Source organism: Aristolochia californica, unplaced genomic scaffold (assembly GCF_029961685.1).
Source record: "Aristolochia californica isolate CCGP_79_NKW_82.1479 unplaced genomic scaffold, dmAriCali1.0.hap1 SCAF_5, whole genome shotgun sequence".
NCBI classification, from domain to species: Eukaryota; Viridiplantae; Streptophyta; class Magnoliopsida; order Piperales; family Aristolochiaceae; genus Aristolochia; species Aristolochia californica.
In genome coordinates, this window is record NW_027182214.1 from 7,506,505 (window position 1) to 7,527,273 (window position 20,769).

The 20,769-nt window shown below is 37.6% G+C and overlaps 1 protein-coding gene across 1 annotated transcript; it reads left to right on the top strand.

The window, feature by feature from the left end:
- Positions 1–8,597: 8,597 nt before the first annotated feature.
- LOC137965529 (laccase-17-like) lies at positions 8,598–10,806 on the top strand. Its single transcript, XM_068811793.1, has 5 exons — positions 8,598–8,714; positions 8,811–8,962; positions 9,060–9,304; positions 9,402–10,496; positions 10,619–10,806. The coding sequence occupies exons 1-5, from the start codon at positions 8,598–8,600 to the stop codon at positions 10,747–10,749; spliced, it is 1,740 nt and encodes a 579-aa protein (XP_068667894.1). The 3' UTR covers positions 10,750–10,806.
- The last annotated feature ends 9,963 nt before the right edge of the window (positions 10,807–20,769 follow it).

A 20,769-nucleotide genomic window follows, 5' to 3' on the forward strand; every position in this document is an offset into this window, starting at 1 on the left:
TTTACCAATTGGACAATCTTTCCTTGAGAGAAGTTTTTCCCTATATGAGTTTAATTTACTTTTTTTAAAGTCTGAAATTTTTTAATTATAAAGTCCCATTTCCTCATTCTAAATTCCTACTATTAGTGTCTTAAATCTCCCTTATTCCAGAATTTATCTCTTGAATATTTGTTTTCAAAAATTTTCAAGTTGTGTTAAAAAGTAATTATCTTATATGAGAAGTCTTTTTTTAAGTTTTCATTATTATGTTCCATCTAAAAACTTTCTTATTGGAGATTTGTTTTTTAAGTTTCCTCAATCATCATGTTCATAAAGGAATTATTTTTTATCTCCCTCTTGTGTCATACTTGGTAAAATTTATTAATTTATTTCAATACTACCACTACAGTCACCTTCTTATTACGGTTGTAGTTATTTTCTCTTCTTTTAATCCCCATTTCCCTTTTACTTGATTGTCTTTCTCCTACCATCCTTTTCTAACTCTTGTTTACCCTCTTAGGCCAACCCCTTAGTGGTTTGCTTTTGTTGGTCTTCTTTTTATATATGGGTGTTTTTAAGTCCATTGAGACTTTTTTATTGGTTCCCTTTAGGTATTTATCAACATCTTTTGAGTGACTGGCATTTTCTTCTATAGTGATGATTATCACTATTTTGTTCGAAATCCTTTCAGGTTGGTTTCGACTCCTGCGTTATCACTTATAATTTTTACTTTTTGAGAGTATGTGTCGTATTGAGTACTTATCCTTGGGACACCTTGATGGAGGAGATAATTACTTTGATTAGTTTTTTTGTTTCAAGTTGGTAGTTGTTGAATTTAGGATCCCTTGATTAGGACCTCAAGAAAAGTAGAGCGTGAGTGGATAAGAGAAGAAGAACAAAAGAGAAAAGAGGGAAAGAGAGAGAAGAAAAGGGCATTTAGGCTTGCGAAGGGAGTTGAACGAATTGAGAGAAGGGGAGAGAACTCGATGCTCTACCCCAAGCCAAGGGCCTCTATTTATAGTTTTTGAGAGGATGTTACTATTAGGAATTAGACGCTCTAATTCTAAACTAAGGAGAACAATAATAATAATTGCGGAAGAAGGGAAAAACAAGCCTGAGAATACAAAATAAGATTTATACAGGTTCGCCTCAGAGTGAGACTACATCCTGTCTTCCGCCATTGTAGTAATCCATTATGAAGATGAAATAATTTACAAGAGAAATCATACACTTATAGGTGTTTTCTATAACATCTTTTAGGCCGCAACTGAAGATCCTTCTCTGATGATAAAACCCTAACAATTGTGCCCAAAAATATAAAGAGAAATTAGGGCATCTAAATAATTAGCTCTTTTGAAGTTTGCACACCAATTTTTCCTTTCCATGTGCTTTGAAAACCTGTGGCTACATCATATAAATTTCTTCCTCCAAATCACCATGAAGAAAGTTGTTTTTACATCCAACTGCTCTAATTAAAAGTCTTCATTTACCACTAGTCCAACCATTGTTCTAATGGAAGTCAATTTCACTACTGGAGAGAAAATCTCAGTGTAGTCAATGCCTTCTTTTTGTTTAAAGACCTTTACCACCAGTCTTGCCTTGTACGACTTGCTGCCATCGTGTTCGTCTTTTATTCGATACACCCATTTATTTTGCAAGGCCTTCTTCTCTTTTGGTAACTCGGTCGACTGCCATGTCTTATTGGATAACAATGAATCCATCTCATCCCGCATGGCTAACTCCCATTTGGTTGATTCATCAACTTGCACGACTTCCTCATAACTCTTTGGTTCACCTTTATCAGTCAAAGAAATATAATTTAGTCTAGGGGAGTACCTCTATGGTGGTCTGCTAGTTCTGGAAAATCTCCTGAGTTCAGTCATAGGAATGTTCAGATTTATTTCTGGGGGTATGTTTTCCACCTCTTCCTAACCAATATTCTCCATCTCAATAACGGGAAGATCTCTCAACTGAATCACTTCAAACTTCTTGGCTTCATCACTTGTGCTCTTAGACTTCGTTCTCAACCTGTCTTTACACAAGGCACCTTCATTGAAGATCATGTTCTTGCTCTTTATAACCTCACGATTTTGGTCATCATATAAGCGATAACCAAACTCGGTACCACCATAGCCAATAAAGAAACATATCTTAGATTTAACATCAAGTCTACCTCTATCAGTAGAATCAATACGAATATAAGAACCACAACCAAAAACTTTCAAGAAAGAAAGGTTTACCTCTTTGCCGCTCCAGATATCTTCTAGTATTTTACAATCCAATGGTGTTAAGGGACCTTTGTTGATCAAATAGGTAGCAGTGCTAATAGCCTCAGACCAGAATATCTTTGGCAATCTTGCATTTAATCTCACGCTCCTAGCACGCTCGTTCAAAGTTTTGTTTATCCTCTCAGCCACACCATTCTGTTGAGGTTTTCCAAGAATGATCTTCTTCATCTTGATTCCATTATCAGCATAGTACCGCTTGAAATCATCTTCTATTTATTTCTCCCCCTTTATCTGACTATAGACACTTCACCTTTAAATACGTCTCATTCTCAACCATTGCTCTCCATCTCTTGAAGGTATCAAAGGCATCAAATTTATTTTTCAATAATTTTTTATTTATTCTCAACCATTGCTCTCCATCTCTTGAAGGTATCATTTGTTTTAGTTCATTCTGATGTTTGGAGACCTGTTCATGTACCAAATATTTCACATTTTAAGAAGTATTTTGTGATATTTATGGATTATTACAGAAGAGTTACAAGATTAAATTTAATGAAAGATATATCTGAAGTGTTTTTATATTTTTACTTCCTTATGTGCTACGGTTGAAACATAATTTCAAAAGAAGATTCAGTTCTTTAGGTTTGATAACGTTAAAGAATATTTTTCATCTTAGTTTCAAAGTTTTCGTCAATCGAAGGGCATTATTCATCAATCTCCCTATGCCTACACACCTCAAATGAATGATGTTTCCAAACGGAATAATAGACATCTCATTGAAGTAGCCAGGATTCTAATGATATCTATGAATGTGCAACAATATTATTGGTCATATACAATATTTACAACTTATTTTCTAATTAACCATATGCCATCAAGTGTGCTACATGATCATACACCATTCTCAAAACTTTTGCGTAATACATTGATGATACAGTATGCTATCAGCATGTTTCCTTTGAGTCCTCGTGTGTGTGGGTGTGTTCCATTTGTGCATACTCAGGGTCCCCAAGAAAGAAAATTTAGTCCTAGAGCAATCAAATGTATCTTTCTGGGTTATTCAACAAAACCAAAGGGGATGTTTGTAGCTCATCTAACTTGAGGAAAACCTTAGTTTTTGCTAATATAACATTCTTTGAAGATTAGCCATATTTTTTTGGAAGGTGTTTACAATGACTACCATGCCCTTAGGGCTACATGTTTCAAAAGGAAAAATACATAAGAGGACATACACCAACTTACATAATTAAAATTCTATGCCATTTTTATGGATGTTCTCTTTATTTACTAGCCATGCACCCCTACACATGCCGATATCTTTTAAAAGTTTCGCTCCTAGCTTTCCATCTTCTGCAAGGATGTCCAAACCGGTTATCTCATTTGATCACTCTATTCCACAAGAAGAAGTATCTCATTTGAGCACCTTAGACTCCTCTCTCTCCTACTGTAGATCACTCACCTATTGAGTCTCCAAATGTTCCTGAGATACATTCTTCTTCTTCTCTTATTGTGTATGGACCTCCTTATGACACTAGACCTATTGCCCTTCATAAAAAACCTCGATCATGCATATTTCACCCTATTGCACATTTTGTATCCACACACTAGTTGTGTTCGAGTTGTGCTTCCTTTTGAGTTGTGGGATCATCGTCTAGCAAACCTTCTACTTATGAAGACTCCTCGAAAGATCCATGGTTGAATGCTCTCATGGATGAAGACATGCAAGCAATGTATAAGAATCATAGGTGGCAGTTGTATTCCCTTCCACCATCTAAGAAGGCAATTGGTTGCAAATTGTTTCATATTGAAATATAATCTTGATGGGCAATTGCGAGGTACGAGACGAGACTCGTTGTTAAATTCTATAAACAGTCATAAAAGTATTGACCATGAAGAAACCTTTTCTCTAGTGGCAAAAAAAATTCACTATGAGTTCTTATTTATCTAGCAACGAATTTTAATTGGTCTATATATTTATTAGATGTTTAAAATGCTTTTTTAAATAGTGATTTATCATAGGAGGTTTATATGATTCAACCGCTTGTTTTGTCGTTGAGAGGGAGAAGACATGCCATCTGAATAAGACTATTTATGGGTAAAAATAATTCCCTTATGCCTAGTTGGACAACTTTACAAAGGTTATTATTAACCTTCGATTCACAAAGTGTGAAAGTGATCACTCGGTATTTACAAAAACAACTACAATAAGTATGATTCTTATGGCTATATATGGTGATGACATTATTATCACAAGGAGTGAAATTGGGGGGATTCAGCAAGTGCAAAAAGATTTGAACAAAGAATTTCAAACCAAAGACCTAGGACTACTCAAATATTTGATGGGTATAGAAGTTCTTCAATCCAGTTAAGGTATAATTTTGTTTCAAAAGAAGTATACTTTTGATCTATTAAAAGAAACTAGAATTCTTGGGTACAAACCAATTGATACACCTATGGAACCCAATGCTAAACTTTGTGTTGAATCAGGTGACAATGTTGACTTTGGTAGATTCCAATGATTAGTTAGAAAATTGATCTGTCTCACGGTTGCAAGTCCATTTATCTCTTATTTTGTAAGTGTCATCAGTCAATTCGAATGACTCATTGGATGGCATTCAAAAGAATTCTAAGGTATTTAAAGAAAATTTTGGGTCAAGGATTGTTGTATAAGTCTCACGGGCTTACAAATATTGAAGGTTTTGCATATGTGAATTGGGTTGGTTCTCCCAATGATAGAAAATAAGCATCGGATTATTGTACAACTATAGGAGAAAATCTAGTCACTTGGAGAAATAAGAAACAAAGTATTGTGGAAAGATCATGCAACACATTCCTTCAAAAAATCATCTAGAAGATTTTTTACAAAGGCTATTGTAATAAGACTTGCTTCAACCGAGGAATATTCGATGTATTTGCATCAGCTTGAGGAGGATTGTTTGCACCAGCAAGATTTTTGTCTACCCTAGCCACTTTTAGGCATGAGACCCTAAAATATAATATTTTTTATTTTAATATTATAATTAATATCCTAGGGATATATGGAAAATTAAAAAGATGTTTTGGGCGGCTAAATATTTCATCAAAAATTCTCCTTTAGAGCAACAAAATGTTTTTGTTGCAAAATATACCTTTTAGCAACAAATATTTTCGTCAACATATAAAAACTCAAACACAAGAAAGATTTCAAGATGAAAAAAGCTTCATTGCTAGAAGCATCTTTAGTGACAAATTTTCATTATTAAACATTTTTCAATGAAAATTAAATTAGTTCTAAAAACACCTTTTAATGGATAATATTTTTTTGTCGTTTATTTTGACAACAAAAGTTGTTATTAGAAGTGTCATTTAACGAGAAATCTTACTTTTCGTCATAAAAATATTTATATAGTGGTGGCATTATGATGGGGTTTTATATCGGAAACCTTCCCCCTTTATGTGGACATAAAGAGAGACATATACTCACTTATTTGAGCCCACGATCCAGATATGAATCATATGGTGACAATAGACTTTACTGTTGTTGGCACTGGTTCTTTTGATGCAAAATTTGAATTTCTTAAAAAAATAAATCACATGGTCGCCTTGGCATCGTATTTTCTCTTTACCCATTACCCATTACCCTTTGGCAGTCTTTCTCCTACCATCCTTTATTTGACTCTCACTTACCCTTATTGGCCAACCCTTTTAAAGCATTGTTTTTGTTGTCCCTTTTATTCATATGGTTGTTTAAAGTCTATTGGTACCCGTGGGTCTTTTATCGTCATCTTGTGATTGACAAGCATTACCCATGTTAGTGATTATTGTCACTATATTTTTGCGAAATCCTTGAGTTTGGTTTCGACTTATGTTTTATCATTCATATTTAACCTTTGAGAGTGTGTGTCCAGTTTCGTACTTATCCTTGGGACACCGTGATGGAGGAGATTATTACTACATTTATGTTATTTGGTTTAAGTTGGGATCACTGCCATTACCTCCTAGTTTGAGGGGGGGTATTGGAATATATGATGTAATTAGGGTGGCACTGATATAATTAGTTTACATTTCCTATCTCTTCTTCACTCTTATTAGGGTGAAGGGTACGCTTGTAATATTGGTAGTTTTGATATCTATAAATATACCTTATGGGGGAGGGTTTGGATCAAGTCCATAACCTCCAATTTTCTTCCAATGGTATCTCTCCTATTTTTCTCCATGACCTAAATCATGGAGTCCTAAAAATCAACAAGAACCAGTCTCCTACTCGATGTCGGGAATTCCAGGAGATCCTCTCCAAGTCAATACAAGGCTTGTCGTCATTAGAGAAAAAAAAAGGGATTGACATTGACTTCTAGGGGCAAAGCAGATGAGTCTTCGAGTTATTCATCTATGTCACACTCGAATTGCAACTCATGATGGAGGGTTAGTGTACTTTGAAATTGAATTCCCTATTGGGGTGAATAATAGACTTAACTCACAGTGGATATTGGGCACACTCCTATCCTTTGGTGGATCAATAAGCATTGCCCAAAAGTGTAGTAATAAACTCCTCTATCATAGTGTCCCTCCATAGGGCACCAACTCTCAAATAGTAGGAGTAAAAATGCCAAATAAGGGGAGAAAAGGGTAATCAACGGAAGATAATATTTTGGGGCCACCATGTGCTTTCTTCTTCATCAGAATAACCAATGCTAACAACAATCAACAACAGAGAAATCCTACTATAATAATATCTTAGCCAAAGAAACACAATAACAGATGCTGCTATGGGTCTGGGCCCAAATAATACGTTGCAAATAATTAAAGTCCGTAATAAGGACACATAAATAATTCCCGGAGAGTCCAACCTTGATTAAGAGTTTGAGTAATAAGCTACCAAAAAATACAAGATAATAATCCAGTCGAAGACAAGAGACTAACTCGAGCCTAGTTAGGGCACAGAGACCCTCTTCCCTTCCCCCTTTACGTGGACAAAAAGAGAGACATACACTTACTTATTTGAGCCCACGATCCAGATATGAATCAAATGGTAAACCTAGAGATATATTCAGCTTCTATTACTAGCATAAGAACATGTAGGTGCTTATAAAATATACATGAACTCTCTACCTAGCCATGGAGGTCACTCGGACCTGCAACTACTTAAGACCAGATATGATTTTTTATTAGACTAGTTGCAGCGACAACTAATAATGGTAATAGTTGATGACTGACTTTCTACTCTTTACACTAATTATTCTCTCTTGTCCTTGAATTTAAGGTAATAGGTTTCAAGCCCTGTTACAGAAAGATTTTCTGTAAATCAGCTTGCCCTGGGCTCGTTGGATTGGACGTCCCTCTCTCGCACTCCCAACACCAACCAACAGCACTAACGGAAAATCTTGTCGCAGGCTGCTTGTAGTTAAAAGACTCCTTTCAATAACCTTCTAAAGGAAACCTCTTAAATTAATTGCAAGGTAATGAAGCCTACGACTTGACAAGAGAACAAGAAGAATAGAGCGCTTAAGGTTTTCGTGGCAAGAGGGCTTTCTTTCGCCGGTTGGTGAAAGTGGACGACGCCTGATGAGAGAAGTTTCTACAGTTTGAAGAGTAACGAGAAAACTTCTCCTGTGGATTGCTTTGCCTTTTTGGTTCATTTAGGACTTGGAAGATGGAGGGTACATTCCACAACCACTAAATTTCTGGTTTGTGAACCTTGGTCAATGGCATTTCCTCGTGGAATCAATAATAGCAGGAGAGGTTGTATCACTGTTCTTGTTAGTGGAGCATACAGATTTTCCTTGTTTACCAAGACAAATGCTGGCGGTGAGTAGGAAATTCCTTAGAGCTGGAGGTAGTTCCATGGATGTCGTCATCTTCAGACTTCAAGTAAGAATTAAACGTGAGATTTTACGGATATGAGCACGCACGACCCTTGTTTGGATTTTAAATTGTTTCTATGTTCCAGCTTGTTAGCTAGCTTAGATTTCCTCATTAGGCAAATACAGGTTTAAATGAAAGATGAACAGAAGCTGCAGGCGTTAATGGGGATCATGCCCTTTAAAGTAAAACTTCCTTAATAAATGGATCGATCAATGCAAGACGTATATTGGTTTTTAGCTATAAGGTATTTTAGATTAAAGTGTATGGATAGGGATTATCAGGGCTGTCATGAAATTTGATTAGTAGAATCATCTTACTTTTTCATCACTCTAAAATTCAACACGACCAACAGCATGGGCCAGAGGAGATAAGGTCACCAGCCTTACAGAAAAGTACCTATATGATTTCAAAGATTCATCACCTAATCAACGAAAGTAATATTCCGTCGTCTATATAAGCAGCAGCTGGAACACTTTTTTGGCAATCGAAGTCCCCCACATCTCATTTCCGAGGGAGCCCGTAAGGAGCGAGAGAGACAGGAAGAGAGAAATGGGTTTTCTTATTCCCTCAACTGCAACCATGGCTGCTCTGCTGTTTGCACTTGCAGCTTTGTTGTTCTCACCGGAGCTTGCACAAGCCAAGCATATCAGGAACTACAACTTCGACGTAAGTTCACCAAACCTTAATGTATTTATAGCTTCGCCTGTGAAGGATCGGAACTGGGCTTTTAATTTATCACATCTTCTCAATGATCTTATGCAGATTCGGATGAAAACTGTGACTCGACTTTGCCATACAAAAAATATCGTGACAGTCAACGGGCAGTTTCCTGGGCCGAAAATTGTCGCCAGGGAAGGTGATCAAGTCATCGTTAAAGTCACTAACCACATCTCCAACAATATAACCCTGCATTGGTATAGCTCTCCCTCTGGATAACTCTCTATGCATTGTTTTTTTGTGAGAGAAAAGTGTCTGAATAGTTCTGATACTTTAATGGCGGAAGGAGAGCAGGCATGGAGTGAGACAGCTGCAAAGTGGATGGGCAGATGGTCCAGCCTACATCACTCAGTGTCCCATACAGACCGGCCAAACCTACGTTTATAACTTCACGATCACTGGACAGAGAGGCACCCTCTTCTGGCATGCGCACATCTCATGGCTACGAGCAACCGTCTATGGCCCCATCGTAATCCTTCCCAAGCGCCATGTCCCTTACCCATTTCCCAAACCATATAAGGAAGTCACCGTCATTTTTGGTTAGTCGAGCGACTCGGATCCTAAAACGCCTCTTCAGAAACATGTTGCAGAAGTTGTTAACTGACAAGGCTTTGCATTTGAATTTGATTCTTGCAGGAGAGTGGTTCAATGCAGACCCAGAAGCAGTAATCAACCAGGCTCTTCAGACTGGAACAGGACCTAATGTCTCGGAAGCTTACACCATTAATGGCCTCCCTGGGCCCTTGTACAATTGTTCAAAAGGTACAGATACATATAAGCTGAAGGTGAAGCTAGGCAAGACCTACCTCCTTCGTTTAATCAACGCTGCAGTCAACGACGATCTCTTCTTCGGAATTGCCAACCATACGCTCACAGTTGTGGAAGTTGATGCCGTCTACGTGAAACCCTTCAACACTGGAACCCTTCTCATCACTCCCGGCCAGACCACCAATGTCCTCCTCACCACCAAACCCAGTTATCCAAATGCGAACTTCCTTATGGCAGCCAGACCCTACGCCACTGGCCTTGGAACATTTGACAATACCACCACCGCTGGGATCCTCGAGTACGAAAAACCCAATACTAATTCGTCTTCTACCACCAAACTCCCTCTGTTCAAACCAAAACTTCCAGCCCTTAACGACAGTACCTTCACTGCCAAGTTCAGTAACCAGCTTCGTAGTTTGGCGAATGCTCAGTTCCCAGCCAATGTACCTCAGAGCGTCGACAAACAGTTCTTCTTCACGGTGGGCTTGGGTGCCAACCCCTGCCCCAAGAACCAAACTTGCCAGGGTCCGAATGGCACAAAATTTTCAGCCTCCGTGAACAATGTCTCGTTCATTTTGCCGACCACTGCACTGCTGCAAGCTCACTTCTTCGGCCAATCTAAGGGAGTATACACGACTGATTTCCCTACTGTTCCACCATTTACGTTTAATTACACGGGCACTCCTCCAAACAACACCTTCGTGAGCAATGGCACCAAGGTGGTGGTGCTTCCGTTCAACACCAGAGTAGAGTTAGTGATGCAGGACACAAGCATTCTCGGGGCAGAGAGCCATCCTCTGCATCTCCATGGCTTCAATTTCTTCGTGGTTGGACAGGGGTTCGGTAACTACAACCCCAAAACAGATCCCCTCAAATTCAATCTGGTGGATCCAGTCGAGAGAAATACAGTCGCAATCCCGTCGGGAGGTTGGGTTGCTATCCGCTTTCTGGCAGACAACCCAGGTGAGCATCCTTAATTTGCTTGTTCTCCGCTCACTGCTTACGGAAAGTACTAAAAGAAATTGAATGCTCCTGGGTATATTACGAGGTAACTAACATTGTCTCGCTCCGCGGTTCCTCTGCAGGTGTCTGGTTCATGCATTGTCACTTCGAGGTTCACACGAGTTGGGGTCTGAAGATGGCATGGGTGGTGTTGGACGGAAAGCTGCCCAACCAGAAACTCCCGCCGCCGCCTTCCGATCTTCCGCAATGCTGATTTTGATCAATTTCATTTTTTTTTTCTTAATTTTTTTTATTATTATTCTTTTGTTTGAGGACGTACTTCGACAACAGGACCAGTCAGACGAATGTTGAGCTGGCCTATTGGTGTGTTTCACGGACTCTTGCCTGAAAATACAATGATTAATTTCCCAACAATTTGTCAATTTTTTTTTACAGGTTCTCCTCATATTTTAGGTGCATCAGACGCAATAAGACCTATTTATTCAAGGGAATTTTAGGTTTTACCCAAATTTTAAAACTTAATTAGATAAATGACGACCGTTTGAACTTATTTAGGAAAATACCCAACTTTGATCAGTCAACTACATATGTTTACAATCAAAGGTGACACGTAAACTTTGATCGATTATGTGTTGCCATGTCATCATGCCACATTAATACTATGTGAGTCGAATGACACGTCAACTGACGCAACATCTTACAGACACATCATCGCCCATGTAGGATGCCACATCATTACATGACAAAAAACCCACAGTTTAAAATATAACATGGCAAACCTCGTCATCATCCATGGAATACCTTTTATCATCAATTTAAAATATATATAAATTTAAAATTTTTGAAAATTTTATTTTAGATTTTAAAAATCAAGTATATCAATACACTTTTTTATTACCTTATATTTAAAATAATAAATTATAAAAAAACATATTAATTAATTAAAAAATTAACCCTTTTTAATGAAGTGGCATCTTACATGGGAGATGATGTGTCAAAAGGGTGATGTGGCAGTTGACGTGTCAATCGGCTAATCGACTGCTTATGTGCCTTGATGATGTAGCGATGCGTAATCAGTTAAAGCCTACGTGTCACCCTTGACTGTACACATGTACAATTGACCAGTCAAAGTTGGGTATTTTTCTAAATGAGTTCAAATGGTTGTCATTTATCTAATTAAGTTTTAAAAATTGGGTAAAAACCTAAAATTCTCTTTATTCAATCAGAATGGGTAGATAATCGGCCATGAACCCTAAACCCTAAACTCTAATTGAAGATTTTCATGAAAAGTATTAACTCCGTATATTTGCAACTAGTTCTATGAAGAACTCGTACATAAAGCTCTTGAGATTTAATCCAATATACTTTAAGAGTCTAAAGAAATTACGAAAAATTAAGGTCACTTCTAAAATGAAGATGAAGGGTAACGGACCTTAGATTCAAGCAAATAGTCTTTAAAAACATTCAAAAGAAGTTCTGGAAATTGAAGATAACTTCTAAAATGGAGATTCGGGCAATAGAACCCCGCATCGTGTGAGCTACATCCCATGCAATCTACTTCTAGCTTTATCTAAAATAAGAAACAATTTATATTTATCTTATTCTTTGGAAAATTTTGGCAACAAGGCGTTTAGTTTTTATAAATATTTTATTATTTTCAAATGTTTTAAAATTTTCTTTCATAAGAAGAATTTGACTGTAATCGTATAAGATCTAGGATATAAGTTACACTTCAGAAAAGATGAATAAATATGATGAATGTCAAATCAACACGAAGACAATCCGCTCCACTCATCATAGAAACTTCAGCCTCATTTTTTCCAAGCTCTTGGATTTAGAAAAGCATTGGTTAAAAATAGATTAATACATATTAATTTAGTTAAGTTCACAACTCCTAAAGATAAGTCTTATAGTAATAAAAAAAAACTCTAAAATAAATAGAAGTCGAATAATACTAAAATTATTCATTCTCTGAAGCTTCTTTCCATGAGAGTTATGTAAAATTGTTTCATATTTGCATTTCAAGGCTCCCTTTCAAGCTGGAGTTTGTAACTTCAAGTAAGGGCACCTTTTTGTGCCTTGGCAAAAAGATAAGGGAGGAGAAATATACAGTAACATTAGCTTAAAAAAATCCTTAACACTAAAAGGAAGGATCGAATAAGTGGAATTGAAAATCTAATTAGGATATAGAAATAGTATTTGAGCAGTAGATGTTTCTTATCTAAATATTTATCGGATCTGAATATCTTGATTCCTGGTATTTATAATAAGGAAAAATTTCTATAACCTTATAAAACTTATCTGACCATGCCTAGGAGGTTATTTGAGTCCGAAAAAAGGAATTCTTTAGCTGATATATCTTCTCCCTCTCAATCATAAAGTCAGATGATTGTGTCATGTAGACTTTCTCATTAAGATCACCATTAAGGAAAACATTATTAACATGCCTTAATAAAGAGGCAACAATAGAGAGAAAAACTCTTACCAAATTAAACTTGACAACGCCCAACAAAGTTTCTTTTTAATACATGCCATAAAATTGAGTGTAGCCTTTTCTAACTATTCATACTTCGAGTAACATAATGCTGCCATTTTGGATTGTGTTCAACAATGAACACCCATCTATAATCCATTGGTTTCTTGGCATTCCATAGAAAAGTTAAGTCTCAAACATGGTTATTATGCATAGCTGCATTCTTCTCGTCTAGAGAGGTGCTCCACCTTGGATGTTTCAGAGACTTCTGATAGGTCATGGGAATAACTATTGACCATAGTGGCTCTCCTCCTTGGATGTTTTTAAAGACATCCGATAGGTCATGGGAATAACAATTGAAGATAAGACAGCTGAAAATGAACAACAACTTAATGAAAAATCTACAAATGGACATAAAATTAGGAATAGGATGAGAAAGTAATTAAGAATAAGATAATCTCCAAGAAGAAGAAGAAGAAAAAATAAATTAAGTAGACTGACCATAGGTAGAGCGACCAATGCAAGATCCACAATAGAATGTCCTTTCAAATGTGGATGCAAAGTCATCTATTTGCATAGGAGAGGATGGCGATGAGACCTCTTCTTCTTACAATCTATCAAGTAATGAACTTATATAACTTTCACTTTAATTAGAAGTGATTTCCTCCAAGTTATCTATATATAGTATTGAAATTGCTCATTTATATGGATACTTTTGTAGTTGGACCTTTGCGTAAGTGAGGGCATAGCCAATATGAGGTCTCATGGTTGATATGGTGCTACAAAAGAACAAGGGGTAGAAGCTCCCGATTCAAATTTTGGATAGCTACAACCTACCAGTCAAGGATAATTGCAATAACGTCACCACTTTTCTAGGACACATCTTGAGAATGCATGTACAGAAGAAGGTTATGGTATTCAAAGCGTACTAGGAGTATGATTTCATCGAGTTGTACACTTTAGCTGACATACATAATTAATTTTTTGTCTTATTGTGTATACAATCGTTCTTAAGCTCAATATTGATTATGTTGTGTGTTATTTGTTATATGCGGAAAAAAATTTAGGTAAATTGTTTCAGTGACCTATAGGTTAAAAGAGTTTGTAGGGAGACCTAGGGTTACAAGTTTTAGGATTACCAAAATTATATGTGTGAGTGATTCCAATAGTTTGAGCATGTAGAGGAGGAGAAGAGGAATCCCTTTCAAGGGGTTTATATTGAGGATTGATGGTGGCTATGCAAGGAGGTATTCTTATTACTGTAGTTTCAAGTAACTTTTTTGTATTTTTATAATAATAACAACTATAGTGAACATGGGACGAGTCTTTTTTTGTTTTTATTTGGTTGAAAGAATGTAAGAAATAATCATTCTGACATTCATGTAGTTTGAAGTTATTCATCCAGGCAGACCATGAAATGGGATGTGTAATATTGCTGACAGAGGAAAAAAGTCTCACAGGAAGAAATTTCAAATGAGGAAGAATTTTAGTATTGTTAAACTTTTATTTTTTTTAGAGTTGTTTAAATGGTCTAACATTTATCTTTAAAAGTTGTACTATAGGTATAATTGGAATATGGATAGTTTAATTTAACTCAAAATTCCATGTATGCTCTGATGGAATCAGAGGATGCCTATGAATTAATTCAACCCACATAAACAATTTCTTTTCTTATCCATCATCTTTCTATTAGTTTAGTTTATTTAACTTTTTTATTACAATGTCACTTTGTTAGTTTCTTTCATTGGTTCCTGTCTTTTAGCTCAAGTTTTATTTTTTTCCTTTATTTCGTTGTCTTCCCCATTTCCCAAAGTCCTCTCTCTGCTCTGCCCTCAATGTTTATCATCACCGAGATCATCCAAATTAAGATCAGCACAGTTGAGCAACCTCTCAGTTGCTGGATTGCCCAGACCTTGAGTCGTTTTAGCCACATTCTACTACAGCTTCCATCATCTGGCAGCTTGTTGAAATTAAAACAGGACCTATATCCAGCACTGGGTCATTTCTGACGTCCCTGAGTATCAAGAAGATCATCTAGTAGTTAAGTCAAACTGCTACGAAGGAAGAGCTTGGTCCCTTCTCTGATTTGAAAGACTATAATGAACCAAGGACTAGAAGCTGTTAAATTTGGTCGAAGGTTCTATCCCAAAATGACTAGCCACTTAGAAAACCTTTTTCCCATCTAATGAATACAGAAATCGAAGAGAAGTTCGTGAAGGAAGCAATTCTAGCATCGTGTTTGATAGTGGTGTTGATGGATGCAAAACTTCAAAGGTCCAATAACATCGCAGAGAATATCAAGAACACCGGGCATCTATCTTAGTGACTCTGATTTTGAATATTTCCTTTGCGGTGTCTAATGAAAACAAGACAACACGCATTTGCTGCTAATTGATGTCGAGATGGATTCAGGACAAGAAACCCCAATCTATAGATAATTTTGATGGAAGCATAAACTTCATCGTCGTAGAATGCTGCAACTGCTAAACTTAAAATGGTGGGAGCTTAGGCCTGCGTCTTGACATCTATTTGCAACAATGGACACTTCCATACTCAAAAAGAGAAATCACTAACCTATCTGATTCCACTTCGGAGTGGATCAATTTAAACTATGGTGGGAAAATTCTGCGGGAGACGAAGCCAGCCTAGATGAGCAGAATAGAAGTAGTGGATTGCTAGAAAGCTCGTAGAGAACTTGCCACCGCCATTGAGTTTAAGCTTTATCTTCTTTTCAATGAGGAGAGAATTGTTAGAATTGTGGGAATATATGATGTAATTAGGATGACACTGATGTCATTAGTTTACATTTCCTGTCTTTTCTTCACTCTTATTAGGGTGAAGGGTATGCTTGTAATATTGGTAGTTTTGATATCTATCAATATACCTTATGGGGGAAGGTTTGGATCAAGTCCATAACCTCTAGTTTTCTTCCAATAGTATCTCTTTTATTTTACTCCATGACCTAAATCATGGAGTCCTAAAAATCAATATGTTATCAGAGCATTGATTTTCAGGACTGGTAGCTATGGTATTTTTTCTTTTCTGATGGTTTATTTTTCATAGTTACAACTTCATTTATTTTTTTATTTTACTACTAGTTTTACTCTGTCTTCATAAGACCTAGCTCGATGCCATCTAGTGCCTAACCCCGCTGACTGGTCGCTGCTAGTTCCATCCTGGGCAGTATCCTCTGGCCCTGAATCAGGCTCAGCTTTCTCAAACTGTTGCGGGAAGGTTCTATTTTTCTGAATAAGGTCTGTTCCTCTCATTAATCTGCTGACTCTCGTCTTTGGTCGTATTGGTTGGTGGTTGGCTGGTCATTGATCTTCATTCCCCGGTATACTTTATCCGCTGGTTTTTTGCGTCGGTAAGAGATCCAGGCAAATTTCCAGTCCAGTAACTAGCCTCGCTGGCCATTTTTTTCTGAAGAAAGTCCGGTCTCTTCTTCGCTGGATTATTTCCTTTGCCACGTTATCTTTGAAAAATTATCACTGGTTCAACGCCATGACCGCGACGATACGTCTCAGCTCTCTTTAGTTTTCCGCTCTGTTCGGAACCGGAGAAGATGACTTTGTTGTGAGACTGTCGAGCCATGTTTCTGTTCCTTGGATTATTTATTCCGTCGAGAATAGTGTTTCCGGCGAGTCCTTACTAGCGTCGGCGAGGGGAAGAAGAAGTTCATATCCCGAGCTGTTCGGCGCCGTGGGGGAGAAGGAGACGTTTCCCGATTTTACGGTTGCGATAAAAAAGTATCTTCTGACTATCTTCGAAAAGATTTTCCGGAAACTCATCATGCCGATTAATCTACCTGGAGACCGAAGCGAGTGGGGCAGAAGGAGCCGTCGGCTCTCTGCTGTTAACTGATTAACAGAAGATTTCGGAAACCCTCTAATTGCCATCTCTATTTTTCTGATGCCGTTGCATTTCCATGCCGAGAAACAGATCCCATTGATTAGCTACTTGGATTTTCTCTGTTCGTCGTGATCTCTGGTTTTTCGGCGCCGAGAAGAGGAAGATGAAACACTATTCATATATTTCATGTTTCCTAAGTTAGGTAACATGAAATAATTAGTCGGGCCACTCTGTTCTGCCAAGACCTGGACTTGCCCGAGTCGAGCCAGCAAACCAGCCAACCTGCTGACCTGAGGGTACTATTTCTGCTCTAGCCAAACCGAGTCAACTCGGTCCAACTCGGTCCGGTCAACTCGGACTGGGTCAACTCGGGTTTGGGTCAATCTGACTCGGGCGACTTATTTTATACCTCGGTATACATGTCTGGAACAAAACTTATACATATTTCTGCAGTGACTCGGATATATTGGTCTACTATTTGACTCGGTGCGATTCGGTATTTTTTCTTCGGCTGAATTATTATGTTGAGGTATTGACAACTTATTACTTGGTCAGCATATTGTTTGGTGCACAGACTTGCATCGGATTATTTTATGGGTCATTTTAAAGGATTACTTGTTAAGTGCTATTGGGCCCAGACTCATTTTAAGGCCCATTTTAACTGGTGCTATTGTATCTCTTTGATTAAGACATTATTTCTGAAGAAGAACTCCTTGGTTGCTTGCCTTGGGTTCATTATTTGCTTACTGTTGTTGGCACTGGTTCTTTTGATGCAAAATTTGAATTTCTTAAAAAAATAAATCACATGGTCGCCTTGGCATCGTATTTTCTCTTTACCCATTACCCATTACCCTTTGGCAGTCTTTCTCCTACCATCCTTTATTTGACTCTCACTTACCCTTATTGGCCAACCCTTTTAAAGCATTGTTTTTGTTGTCCCTTTTATTCATATGGGTGTTTAAAGTCTATTGGTACCCGTGGGTCTTTTATCGTCATCTTGTGATTGACAAGCATTACCCACGTTAGTGATTATTGTCACTATATTTTTGCGAAATCCTTGAGTTTGGTTTCGACTTATGTTTTATCATTCATATTTACCCTTTGAGAGTGTGTGTCCAGTTTCGTACTTATCCTTGGGACACTGTGATAGAGGAGATTATTACTACATTTATGTTATTTGGTTTAAGTTGGGATCACCGCCATTACCTCCCAGTTTGAGGGGGGGTATTGGAATATCTGATGTAATTAGGGTGGCACTGATGTAATTAGTTTACATTTCCTGTCTCTTCTTCACTCTTATTAGGGTGAAGGGTATGCTTGTAATATTGGTAGTTTTGATATCTATAAATATACCTTATGGGGGAGGGTTTGGATCACGTCCATAACCTCCAATTTTCTTCCAGTGGTATCTCTCTTATTTTTCTCCATGACCTAAATCATGGAGTCCTAAAAATCAACAAGAACCAGTCTCCTACTCGATGTCGGGAATTCCAGGAGATCCTCTCCAAGTCAATACAAGGCTTGTCGTCATTAGAGAAAAAAAAAGGGATTGACATTGACTTCTAGGGGCAAAGTAGATGAGTCTTCGAGTTATTCATCTCTGTCATACTCGAATTGCAACTCGTGATGGAGGGTTAGTGTACTTTGAAATTGAATTCCCTATTGGGGTGAATAATAGACTTAACTCACAGTGGATATTGGGCACACTCCTATCCTTTGGTGGATCAATAAGCATTGCCCAAAAGTGTAGTAATAAACTCCTCTATCATAGTGTCCCTCCATAGGGCACCAACTCTCAAATAGTAGGAGTAAAAATGCCAAATAAGGGGAGAAAAGGGTAATCAACGGAAGATAATATATTGGGGCCACCATGTGCTTTCTTCTTCATCAGAATAACCAATGCTAACAACAATCAACAACAGAGAAATCCTACTATAATAATGTCTTAGCCAAAGAAACACAATAACAGATATTGCTATGGGTCTGGGCCCAAATAATACATTGCAAATAATTAAAGTCCGTAACAAGGACACATAAATAATCCCCGGAGAGTCCAACCTTGATTAAGAGTTTGAGTAATAAGCTACCAAAAAATGCAAGATAATAATCCAGTCGAAGACAAGAGGCTAACTCGAGCCTAGTTAGGTATCAGACCAATATAGCCGAGTCGTGAAAGAATTGATTTAAAATTCAGGTCCCGGACCCATATAACAAAGACAGAAAATAAGTGGGTCGAGACAGGTTGACTCAAAAAATGAACTTCTGCCCCCCCCTGGCCGAAAGTGTAATGGAGTCTATACATTAGCTCGCTTGTTCAAAAGTAGCCCCTCTCTTCTCGGCGAACAGTATTCTAGCTTCCCTCCTGTTTCTACGGTGGAGAAAAATTAACTAGTGAAGGATCAGCAATGAATCAACATAGTGGTAGTCAGCCAACAATATGCAAGATAAAACAGCGATGATATCCCAGAGAAGCAGGGATTCGAAGATCATAACAAGAAAAAAATGCAACAATAAGAGTTTTAGGAACAACTAGAGATCCTTCAGAACAAAGATGATGAAGATGATTCAGAAAGCTTCTGGCTGAGTTTCCTCAAAAGTCATCAAAATCTGATCATGTTGAGTCAACAAACAATTCGAGCAACTGTTCAACCTCTTCTGGTAACTTCACACAACGTTCCAACAACATCAATCAGGTCTTCGAAAGGTTAGCATCAATTAAGTGGATGTCATCGGTGGTTTTTGTGGAACAAAGGATCCACTAGTGGTGAAGGAAGTACAATTTGGTGATAAATTGATACAACAAATCCGACAGAGAAGAGATTGCAACTTTTTGACAATAGGAACATCTGACTTCCTATGAGTTTGAATTTAATCTATTGGGTTGTCAGTTGTCATCTCCTTATGTTGTTGATTTGGATTGGAATTCTCACGCTATTAGAGCTTCCCTTGTAGGGGCATCTAGTGAAGCCGAAGTCCATGAGGATCACAATGGACAACTCTTCCTTCCCACTTGAGACCCAAAGACCCTGTGTATTGCCGATCACATTCCCACCTAGCGCATCAGTGAGGTGGTCATCCATGGCGTAGACGTTACTGAAAGGGGTGACAAAGGGACCGGTGGGGCAATTAGATGACCTAATTCAATACTAACGAGAGCATTAATAGTAATAGAAGAAGAAATAATCAAGCACAAAAAACACAATATTTATACAGGTTCGCCTTAAGGTGAGACTACATCCTGTTTTCTACTGCTGCAATAATTCACTATGATGATAAAGTAGTTTACAAGAGAAATAACACACACTCAAGTGTTTTTCTCTAACCTCTCTCTACAACAACTGATGATCCTCGATGATAACCCAAATAGTGGCACCCCAAACTATAAAGAGAAAACTATGGCAACCGAAATAAAAGTGTGAAATCCCCAATCTACCCTTAATGAAACAACCTTTTTTGGAGCAATGCTTTGGTTGGTGCCTTTTATTTATATGGGTGTTTTAAGTCTTTTGAGACTTTTTATTGGTACCAATGGGTCTTTCATCAGCATCTTGTGGATGACTAGCATCACCCACTCTACTTTTTATTGGTACCATTGGATCTTTTATCGCCATCTTGTGAATGATAGGCACTACCCACTTTAGTGATTATTATTACTATATTTAGCCAAAATTCTTTGAGGTTGATTTTGACTTATATTTTACACCTATTTCTACCATTTTAGAGTTGGTGCCCAGTGTTGGGACAACGTGATGGAGGAACTTATTACGACATCTATGTTATTTGGTTCAAATTGGGATCACTGCCATTACCTCCTCCTAGCTTGAGGGAGAGTGTTTGATGATATGGTGTAATTATGGTGGCACTAATGTAATTATTTTATGATATATGTCTTTAAATCACTCTTACTAGGGTTAAGGGTATTCTTGAATATTAGTACTTTTTATATCT